General features: G+C 37.6%; 1 protein-coding gene across 3 annotated transcripts in view; it reads left to right on the forward strand.

Annotated features, from left to right (window-relative positions):
* The first annotated feature begins 1,911 nt into the window (after positions 1-1,911).
* Positions 1,912-12,178, forward strand: part of LOC149253499 (protein FIP1-like) — a 482,913-nt gene continuing 472,646 nt past the window's right edge. For 2 of the 3 annotated variants that reach the window (XR_016267076.1, XM_089459927.1), the window contains exon 1: positions 1,912-2,191. Coding sequence is in view for 2 of the 3 variants with exons in the window: in XM_089459927.1 (XP_089316053.1) it covers positions 2,118-2,191 (74 nt within the window). In the remaining variant the exon portion in view is untranslated. The remainder of the gene's footprint in view (positions 2,192-12,178) is intronic. The other variant, XM_089459926.1, reaches the window with a different exon arrangement.

Here is a 12,178-nt window from a genome sequence, read left to right on the forward strand (position 1 = left end):
GATCTAATTATGCAAACACAACTGTCCTGTTAGTCGTCTTAAGTACTTCCCTATTGATTGGGCAATTGGGGGAGATTCTCAACATGGTTAAGTGGGATGGAGATAATGTTGGAGGATGTGAAACATTGCTTTATGACAATGAAATACATGCTTGGATCAATTGTAAAAGTCTATTGAGTGTGTTAAATATTTTCATTGAGTCAAAAAAATCATGCACACATAGTGTGGTACACATGGTCTAACTGCCAATGTGGTACTCGTTGAATATATGCTAAGCTAGTCATGGTAGGTTTTATGCAAATTCACATGCAATGGCCTCCTCTTCTACAAGTGAATGTCCAATGGATGGAGACTTGATTATTATTGTGTTTGAATCACTAGTAAGCACAATAGTAGTGATTTTCAATGTGAGTCTAGGGCTTTCCTCATCTTCAACGACTCTTTGATTATATATGAAGATTGTGAGATGTAGTTGAAATGATTAGACATGTGTTCCCTACCCCAATAAGGTAGTTTAGTTGGATCTTGTGGGGGAGGCAACCAACCTCTACACAACCAAAGTATTATAAGGAGGATAAGATGGGAATAAAACAGTAAGAGAAACGGATATACATCCAAATTTCCATACAAGTTATTTATAAAATATGGAAGGTGAAGCTCTTTAATTAGTTATGCTAGCAAAAAGTTAATGAGTTGGATGTGCAATTATATGTGTTTGAAGAGTATAAGGAAAAAGAGTATGAAATTAAGGGGATAATTCACTAAATGGTTGAGGGAGGTGTGTTTTATGTAGTGGATGGCGGGTCCCTTTATGTGTGGTCTTTTTCATTGAGGACTTTATTAGGGAGTTGTCTTTAGTGTGACTTTTTGGAAGCTTTTCAGGTGGTTTTTCCGGTCTAATTTCTCTAAAATCCGGCAAGAATTTATTGAAATCACAAGTTTGATGGGTAACCCCTACACAATCGAAGTGCCCTAGGGGTTTTTCATGGCACTGAATCCATATATACTGTCAAAAAACCAGTTTAAATACCACAAATCAAGATTTCTCCTCAAATTCTTCCGCTGGATTCCAGTACTGGAAAGTTCAAAAAATCACACTATAAACAACTCCCTTTATTGATAATACTTATGAAAGAAAACTAGTTTGTGAAACACTACATGCATCGAAATTAACTTTGGTATCTTAAGTAGATGCAATGACATCCTCAATAAGTCTCATATTAACATCATCTTTATCAATATGCTTTTGATTCTTCTTTAATAAAATCAAAATCAAAATAATATATCCACATAAAATGATGAATATCATATATGCAAATATACTTTATCCTATTTGAAATATAATTCTCGAAACTATATTCCAATAATAAATCTATAGATTAAGATTCGATTCTTCAAGTAACATATTCAACCTTCACCCTTTAGATGGAAGTGTCATTGTGAAAAATATATTTATTTTAAATAGACCGAATAATTTTTTTTATTGATTATTAAACACTTTATAATTCATTAAACAGTCTATAATGGTTAAGATGAGGTATTGCTACATAAACCATTAACTATGGAAGAAGTTAATTTCCCTCAGCAAACAAAATTGATTTAAAATTTACGCTCGTAATTATATACATTTTCATTTTTTAAATGTCTTAAATCAATTAAGTATGCTCTGCTCGTTGGCGTTAATGGGATGCATTTAAACCCAACAAAATAAATTATTAAGTGGTTTTTTCAGGTCGAAAACAGCGATTCTTATTTCTGCCACAGTTTTTTAATTAATGTCCGTTGACATGGGGCCATAAGGAAATATAACGCAAGACTATTTTTTTTCTCCTCTAATTTTTTTCTCGCGTTATATTTCCCTATCTTACCCTATATCGGGGACATTAATTAAAAAACTGTGAAGGAAATAAGAATGGCCATCGAAAACTACCGCAATCATTTCGAAATTGAATCAAACTATGTTGTAGCCTTAATATCTATATATGTAGACAGCATATTTCGCCCACGTGTAATATCACGCGAGCCGAACCAGAATCAGTAGAGAGTGATCGCTTAAGGAAGTTAATGGCGAGAGGATTCAGAGGAGGAATTGCAGAAATTATTGCATAGCAGGAACAATGTCTCGCTGGTTCGCGTCTAGCGGGAGGCAAGCGAGTCTCGCCCTCCCTACTACATCTGAAAATGCCAATATGTATGTAAATAATCCTTCAGCTTTTCAGCTGATTCCACTGTTTAAATATTCCGTTCTGCTAAAGATTTACCAGTCGGGGCTTTACAATCAGAATTTAAGCCAATGCAATTTCTCTTCGTGATCCGTGTCATATCTTAACACCTGAATTGTTTGTGATCTAATATATTTTTCAGCAGAGATTACAAATTCTTATATGCATGAAATAACCTTTAATCTAGGGCTCCTTAGCAGATTGCAATGACAGTAATAGCGTGCCAGGGGATTGATTTACCATACAAATTTGAATTTGATTAAGTTCTCAGTTTTCTAGAAATTTGAACTTCTTTTCTTGGTTTTCGGTCGTGATTTTAGATGAGCAGTTGGAAATTTTTGCGAATTTGGTTTTCCGAGCACATTAAATTTACTCGGATGGTGGAAAAGCGTGGCCTATTTTCATTAAAAAGGTTCTGTAAATAAATTATTACTTATTAGTTTTATTATTCTTATGAGAAACTATGAGATTATGAGACAACTGTTGTAACTGTCGTTTCTTCTCTTCTGCTTTAAACCAGCCCTTTATTTGTGGGGTAAGTCCACCAGTACCCAAACGCGAGTCATTGCAGTGGTAAGCATCCCACTTACTACTAGACCACAGAAACAGAGTCCAGACATATAGTTGCATGCTTACAATTCCTTAAAATACCTTTGTCAGAGTTAAAGCCTTTTTTCTCCTGGCAGGTAAATTTTTTTGATAGATAAAAAAGACAAGGGATTTGGTTTATATGGGTACCCTGTCAGGTGATCATGGTGCATTCCGACAAAAAACATGGGTTTCCTAGGGCTATCATCCATAGTTTTAAAACTCCGACTCCGACTCGGCCAAGGATCGACTCTGACTCTGACTCCGAAACGGTAATGACTCGGCCGGCTCGATTTCAATGACTCGGTCGTTGTAAAAAATACATTAAATATTTATTTTTTTATAAAAAAACATAATTTTAAAGATTTTAAACATAATTTTAAAGATTTTCATTCATGTTTCCAAACACACAGCATTATAATATAGATGGAAGACAACATATGATCAAAGTAGGCTCATGAACCAATCCATTATATCAAAATGGTACCCAATGGCAATACATAGTCAACTGTCATACATGATCAAAGACTCAAAACAAAAAACACATAACCAAGGAGGCTAGAAATGGCCTCTACAACAAAAGTAAACTGTGACGGTGACCAGACTCCAGTACTAGTACTACAGTACTACTGGCTAGTAGCTACTGCCAGAGGAGCCAAGATCATGTCGATCAATCTCTGGATCATCATCATCAGAGTCAGACAGGGGGCCCCATGGCTCCTCCTCATCATCATCATCTCCAACTGCAACTGTAGAAGTGGTACCACTAGCAGGCTATGCAACTGCAGCAGATGCAAGCTGAGATAGAGTAGATATGCGGCTGCGCTTCTGTCGTGGCTAAGCAGAGGAAGCACCTACAACTGGAGTCCTTGCTGGCTGTGAGACTGAGGCTGGTGGATTGGGATCTGCATTCAACTGAACAGGCTGAAGTTGAATAACATGTTCAAGTTCAACTGATGTCTCCATATCTAAATCTAAATCAAGATCCTCATTAGGATCAAACTCTACTGGACGACTCTCCACTACCCAATCTAATGTTGGATTAATGTCTTCCAACACAATGGGATCTGAATCAGGTCTTTTGTTCAGCAAATGGTTTCGTCTGAGCCGAAGGTTGTATTGGACATAAACTAGATCATTTAACCGTTTTTGATCCAAACGGTTTCTCTTCTTTGTGTGAATCCTCTCAAAGACAGACCAATTGCGCTCACACCCAGATGCACTGCAAGTTTGACTCAAAATACGAATTGCAAACCTTTGCAATTCAGGACAATGGCCACCAAAGGCCTCCCACCATTGTGCTGCAAAAAACATAGGAGTGTAATGAGTTAGCTCAACAAAATTACAAATTATATCTAACTTTCAAATTATAAACGATTTAACAAACTTTAAAAAAAAAGTAAAACTATGAAGAATTTGAAAATTGAAATTTTTGTTTACCTGGCTCATCTGCTTCTCTTGTAATCTTTGCTAGGTTCTTCCCAAAGGTATCTGATGCATTGTTGAAGTTATTGGCCTGTCGCTGTATCTCCAGCTGATCAGACTCCAATGGGATCATGCGATCAATGCAATCAATCAGTCCATCTCTGACCTCCCCCCTCAAAGCTCCTGACTCCTTAGCTTTATAATGATACCGTGGGTTCAAAAAATACCCAGCTGCATGTATAGGGCGATGGAGTTGATTGTTCCATCTTTCATCAATGATTGCCCAAATGGGCCCATACTTTGCCACTCTATCCTTGTATACCGTCTTTATTTGCTCCTTTGCTTGATCCATAGCCTCATAAATGAAGCCCATAGCCAACCTTTCCCCATCCACCAACCGCAACACCTTAACTAGTGGCTCAGCAAGCTTCACAATCTCTGCTGCCTTTCTCCAAAAAGTTTCTTCATGGACTTTCCTTTTCAATTCTTTGCCTTCCGATTTGTTAGACCAATTGCTTTGATTCCATTCATCACTGGAAAACATCTTTTGCAAGTTTCTATGTTGGGAAAGCATAGATTGCAATGTCAAAAAATGTGTAGCAAATCTAGTGATGGCAGGCCTAATAATATCCTTGCCCCCAGTGTGTTTCCTCATGAGGCTCAAAACCAATGTATGATTGTAGATAAATTTTGTTATGCTTTTGGCATGATCTATAGTGTTTTTGACCCAATCTAATTTTCCAATATCCTCAAGCATGAAGTCTATGCAATGTGCAGCGCATGGGGTCCAAAAGATGGTCTTGTGTTTTTCCTCTAACAGTTTACCAGCAAGAACATAGTTAGAGGCATTATCTGTGATGATTTGAACAACATTAGCCACCCCCACCTCCTCAACAACCTAATCCAATAGCTGAAACAACAAGTGGCCATCTTTTACCTTATCAAATGCATCAACTGATTTTAAAAACATGGTTCCCTGTGGGCAGAAGACAAGAAAGTTTATGATGGTACGGTTTCTTTGATAAGTCCATCCATCTGACATGATGGTACACCCTGTTCTTGCCCATGAGTCCCTGAACTCTTGTAAATACTCATTAATGGATTGAATTTCTTTCTGCAAACGAAACCCCCTTAGCTCATGCATAGTAGGGCCTTTGAAGCCTTTTCCAGCAGCATGTATGGCATCAAACATAGGCTCATAATATGGTGAACGAGCAGCATTAAAGGGGATATCAGCATCATACCACCATCTAGCTATGTACTCACAAGCAGTCTCCCTCAATTCTTTCTTCCAATTGTCATCTAAAGTGGGCTGCATTTGAGTTTTACTAACTTCAGGACCATGTGCATCTGATGGAGAGGAGGGCGTGAAATAACTTTTGATAGTCACATCACCCTTTTTCATTCTACCCTTTCCCTTATCTTGAACAGAACCAAAAGAGGGAGGAACATATCAGAAAGGGTTGGATGTATCAGTTTGAGGGATAGAGGAAGAACCCTCAAAATCATAATGGGGGTTGGCAGCCATCATTTTTTGTATCTCCCTCTTCCTCCCAATTTCAGCCTGTATGTCTCTTTGCCTAGCCTTATCTTCTTTAAATTTCTCAAAGCTGGCCAACAAATTCTTCCTAATCTCCCCAATTTCTGGTGAGGTACATGGGGTAATTTGGCCTCTAATCCCTGCCAAGTGTTGTTTCAGCCTATTAATGCCCCCAGGACCTTCCTTAATTTTCCTATGGCAAAATTTGCATTGCATTTGACTATCAACCATTTCAACATATGCCCAAGCAGGATCTCTTGCTCTAGGTGCCATTTTTTGACTAGGAAATGAAAGCAAACAATCTGAAAATGAAAAAAAAAAACCTTGATTCAATGTTCATTTATTTGACAAAAAACACTCTCTAAGCTTTCTAGATATGCACCTAAAATTTACTAAGCAAAAACAGATTTATAGAGGTGAAAAAAATACCTCCAGGCACAAACTGTCTCCTCAAGCTTGCTCCAAGAATCAGCTCCTCAATGCTGCTCCAAATGGCTGCCCAAGAAGCTCCTCACTCCAGCTACAATGCTCCTCCAAGACTCCTCACTGCTGCTCCAAAACAAGCTCAAGAACTGCTCACTAACTCTCAAAGAAGACTCTCACTCAAATGCATAAGATTGCTATGAGTGAATGAGAGCACTTGGGTGTGTTAAATAGGGTTTGGGAGGGGGAAATGGACCCCGAAAATCATTTAGCAAATTCATATAACTGCTTGGAGTCCAAACCAACCAAAAAACACTTTAAAAATCCATTAAAATTTTATTAAATCGCAGTTTGACGTGACGCTGGGCGTTTTTTTGTGACTCGGCTAAGTCATAACGGAAATGGCCGAGTTGGCCGAGTCAGCCATGACTCGGCCGAGTCATGGCTGAATCGGCCAGTTGAACCGTTCCAAAGGCCGGGTCATAGAAAATGGTATTGGCTCGGATCAACCCGGCCGTTTCGGTTTCGAAACGGCCTTTTCTTAAAACAATGCTATCACCCCATCCGTAACTAGAGTAACATATGCACGACAGAAGCAATTATCATCACCCAGTTTACCTTTTCCTTTCAGCTATGACCAAGTTAGGTTGGATGGTCAGACTGAATGTTGCAAATATCTCCAATTTCTCCTTATATTTCTGTTTTTTCTCAATGTTATCAGAACCGAACTGGTTAACACCACGAACTGGGAACTGGTCAAAACCATACCAAAACTGGTAAAAGAGCTTGACAACCAAAAACACGTAAAATATTCAAAATTTGAAGAAAAACATATATATTCATGTGCATCCATAGGAGTCCAAACCATTTATACACAAATAAGCAAAAGTTCTCATTTATATCGCATGTAAGGGTGCACTTAACCAAAATAGCGCCGAGTGCAATCCATCTCTGAACTAGAAATACATAACGAACAAGCCCTAGATGGCCTCTAATATCCCAAAAAATCACGTGACAACAAATACCTACACATCATCAAAATCATTGCCTGTATTGGGATATTTGTTATCGATATCACCCTCTAAGCATTAAAATAAGATAGAAAAAGCTTAGTGTGTCAAGTCAAGATTTTGTTTGAGTGATGGGTATATTTTTAGTATGGTCATGATAGAGGATTTCAACAATCAAAGGCACTGACATCAAAGTACAAAGAGGGTTTGGTGCTCTTGATTAAATGCTAGTTCCATACCCTCGTACATGACAAAATCCAATGGAAATGTTTCAATCCTCACAATCCTGAAATCCTGAAAAACCATATTGTCCGCCGGATTTTGAGTGGAATCTAAAATTCTACTTTCTCCATATGAAATCTGATGAGGTTGGAACCACTAACAAACATTTTGAGTCAATTAATGGAAATGTTAAGAATTTAACATTACCATTAATTGTATAGCATTAGTAGGGCAATATGGTCAAATACTAGGCTTCCCCGCTCATAAATTATTGTTTTTTTAAGAAAAAGTTGCTTTCAAAGGGTCCTTGGCAGCATTGTACAAAACCAGCTGGTTCGGTACTGAACCAGCTTTTTCCGGTCAGTGACACTGGTTCAGACTGGTTTTCCCTCAAAAATGGTCGGACTGGCCAGTTCAGTCCAGTTCAGTCTGGTTCTGATAACACTGTTTTTCCTAAAATTTTCAAGTTGCAGATATTTCAAATATTTTCTGATTTTTTTGATCCATTTTTATGTTTTTCCAATATTTCCGTGATATTTTCCATAAGCTTATTTCTAGACACTTGGTAATATATCCCTGAAATGATAATTGCAACATTGTGACCAACTATATGTGGATATGGTTACTAATTAAAATTCCAGACCGGGATATTCAGCAAAGTATCCATGTCATTGGTAGAAATTCAATCCATGGAGCTGTATGTGGAGTTGTAAAAATGCATCAGCACTGCAGGGGGATTGAACTCAAGATCAACTACCTGTGGATATGGGTTAATAACCAAAAAGCCAGAGCAGGGCATTTGGCAAGGTAACCATATCGAGGTACTGGGATATCGATAATGAATTATTTATTTATATACACAATTATTTCCAAAGAGATATCCATACTGTCCAGGTAGCATTTATATGCTACTGTCATTGCTATGAAGAGCAAAGTTTACAAAATTTACAATAGATCACATTTATACGATTAGAGAGCTGTTCATACCATAGTAGCAAAATTCGAATTTGAATACGATTTCAAATATGATTTGGTATGGAGAAAATACATGATGAAAAAAATCTAGTATGGCTCCAATACAGAAGTATATGCTATTCATCTCATAGATAGGTAAATATTCATTTTGTTCAACTTTTAGAAGAATTTTAGCCTCAGGACTGCACAATAAATCAGAAAAAATAATCCATTCCTGGAAAATCTGGCAATGTAGTTTATATTTATAGTTTTTTCAAGTTGTTTTTTTTTTTTTAAATATTTTTGGTGTTTTTGGGCTGTATTTTTTTAGTTTATGGGTTTACTTGTATAAAAGACATAAGGTATATTATCAAACACAGTCAAAAGTAGGTTGACAATATCATATCTGTACTGTATAGAAAATTTGCAGAATTTTGTACTATAGCCGAATTCCATATAGCAAAGGCCAATACAGCCTAATCTTGCTACCATGGGCCACACTACCAAGTGCTAATACTTCAAAACAGAGCAAATTATCTATCACTATGATCTTCTGTTCAGTAGCAAACTTAAATACAGAATCCAAATAGATCAACACAGAAGTTTTGAGATATAAAACAGTTTGTTGTCAGCAACCTCATCTAGTCTTCAGGTATGGACCATTCTGCATTGGCTGTAGCCAGTAGGCAGTTGACCCTATCCTCCACGGCAGGTTCCTTTGCAATGATAGTTGGCTGCTATTGACTGTTCACCTCTTCCATGATTACATCCAAATTGTAAAAATCTTCTTTTTGAAATCGTCATCATTTTACCAAGAGTGGCTGATGTCAACTACTTGGATATCAACTCCTGGGTGATACAGGGGCTGATGCACATCCTGTTCAAACTGGTTTTGAGTCTCTTTTAAACCTGCAGGTATGACTTCAACTGCTTAACTGCATCAGGGATCCTGTCATTGATACTTTATTAAGGAAGCACTTGCTTGGGGTTGAAGGCATTGGTTTTGGACCATGCTACTTCAAGAACTCATTGAACCTGGCCTGAGTATTAAAAGGATTCAGAGGACTGCTCCCCGCTGTAGCATGGGTGTCCCAGAAAATGTGAAGCCTAGTTCGGAGTTGCCCTTCTTTTCTAGATTGACATTCTGGATATATGGATGTAAAGGGAGGCATCAGAAGCAGTCAAAGGGTAGCACGGAGTGGCCAGTCGCTGGAGGAAAAGTGGGATGGAGTTGAAACAAAGCCCAAGAAAAAGCAAAAGGAAATAAGTAGAGGGTGGCAGAGTTCATATTAAAAATATTGAAGAGGGGGGTGGCAATAAATAAGGACGACAATGTGGAGCTCTTCAGTTTGGATTTTTACAGATGAACTGCTGGAGGCAGAACAGGCCATCCCTTCAGCACATGGGAGCCCCTCCCATGATGGCGACAAAATGTGATTAAAGAGCAAGAATAAAATCTTCTTGGAAGGATGGAAATCATAATTACCCTGAGTAGGGGGGTGTTAATGAGTTTGAACTTAGGCTAAACAGAAATGGAGGGATAATTTAAGGGAGAAGCAATGGTCCACTCGGGGTTAACATAAAAGGTAGAGATCCCTTCCATTTACCATCTTCTAGTGTGTTGTGGTTTGTTATTATCATAAATTGATCACTTTGGCTAGAAATTGTTCTGTGGGTGAGCCAATTTTCCATCACATGTTTAAACCCAAATGAGTCAAAATTTGATACGGCTTGCTGAATTTGAGACAGCTGGATAGCTATTTCTGAGGAACTTTGTTGATCTGACCATTTAAATGATCAATGACGACCTTGAAGTCCCCTTCAAAGATGTCATTTTTAAAACCTTGCTTAAGAAATTCCATAATCCCCATGACCAAGGCTTCAATCTGAACTTGGTTGTTTGTTTTGTCTCCTAGAAATTTGTATGAGACAGCAATGACTTTATGTTGGAAGTCGCTTAAAAAATTCAACCCCTGCATGTCCTTGGTTGTTTATGGATGCCTTCTCACGATTGAACTTGATCTATTCTATTATTTTCTATTTTGCGAGGGCAGTTTGGGTTTATAAATTTGTTGGCAACTGTTTATATTACCAAGTTCCTTTAATGGGGCAGAAGTCAGAACCCAGTTTACTAGATGTCATAAATACTAGTCATTTGTTCGAACCCAAAACATTCAAAACATTCAAAGGTCACTGCCAATGCTACTGGTTGACAGATGATTACAGAGACATTGGAAGAAGAAGCATAGAATTATGCTAGATAGATATATAGACCATTGACAAACACATTTATTGGCCTTTTCTGGCCATAGACAGATTCACTGAATTAAAGAGAGTCTCTGTATTCTCTGTAGGATTTTTCTCCACACAAAATTGAGGAGCAACGGCAAGCAACATCCCTGGGAGTGGTCTTGATGTCATTGGATGTAAAGGCTATTAGGTTGGGCAGGTCACCATGATGTTAAACCCATCTGTCCCTTGAGACGTTGAAATTTTATGCATCTTGTTGTTAATAATCAAGATTTTTTGAGAGTCAGCATGATATTGTCTTGTTCATTCCTCAAATTCTCCTTCATGAGATTGCTTAAACTCTGTATCTTCAAGTCAAATATCAAAGGACTAGCAAAACTTAACTTTTTTTCTCACATGTCACTTCTAAGCCATCTTTTGTTGCATTCTTGTTCTCATTGGTGAGTTGTTCCTGTTACCCACCCAAGTGGGTAACCTCTAGGAGAGAATTTTTCTCCCAAATGATCAGCCTGACAGCCAACAGCCCTATCACAATCCACAGATAGCTATGCTACGGAGCTCTCCACATATGTCCGATCATTGCTCTCTCTCACCTAGCTACTTCTTGAAGGAAGGTGGATCATTTATTATAAGGTACATTTGTTGAAAAATGTGTAACTAGGTTCAGTCTTCATAAATATGAAATGTACTTTTGATTCTTGTATATTGTAAAATGAAAGAAAAAATATTATTATTATTTTTGGAGCATGGGTTTCATGCTCAAGGACATTTATTTTAGAGGTCAAGAACACATTTAGTGCTTTTAGGATTTGTCCTAGGTCAAGAAGTCAAAAGAGTCATTGTCATAAGTTGAAGACCCCATCGAGCACATTGTAACTTGCAAAGAAAATTATTCTTGTCATTAAAAGTTTCAAAATTGTTGAAAATAATACCAAGGAGAGTTGTTACTAGGCATTTATCCCTCTTAGCCTAGTGGACACATTAATGACTTTTATCTGGGTGACATTTATGAGTTATATTAATGTCATGGATGGAAGAGATACTTAAAAGTGGTGCACCATGTACTTTCCTAATATTAAAGTCACTTGCACTTTATAAAGTGACTTTATGTGTAAAGTACTAAGTTTACATTTTTTAATATTAAAGTGAGTTGAGAAAATCACTTTATGAGAAAATTAGAAAAATGTATACACCTTGAAAAAAGTACTAGGAGGCTTTTAAGTAATGGGGCCAATGTATGAGGGGGGTCATTTGGGAAAAGTGATCTCAACCACACATCTTGAAATTTGGAGATTAAATCTTAACGATTGAATCCTAGGGTTAAGGATTTAATCTTTTATAAGAGATAAAAGTAAAAGGGAAAACTCATTCTTCATAATTGACTCATGAGATTATTGAGAGAGCAAGAGGAGAGGAGAAAAAGAGATCTTCAAGGAGGGTTTGCAGCTAGAGAAAGGAAGCATGCATTTCTAGGAGGAGGCCGCCATTGAGAAGCACGATTTTCAAGGAGGCAAGCACAGAAATCAAGGGCAGAGGCATGAGTT

The sequence above is a fragment of the Pinus tabuliformis genome, chromosome 7 (genome assembly GCF_031772625.1).
Source record: "Pinus tabuliformis cultivar Carrire ecotype Pingquan chromosome 7, CPIR1, whole genome shotgun sequence".
NCBI classification, from domain to species: domain Eukaryota; kingdom Viridiplantae; phylum Streptophyta; class Pinopsida; order Pinales; family Pinaceae; genus Pinus; species Pinus tabuliformis.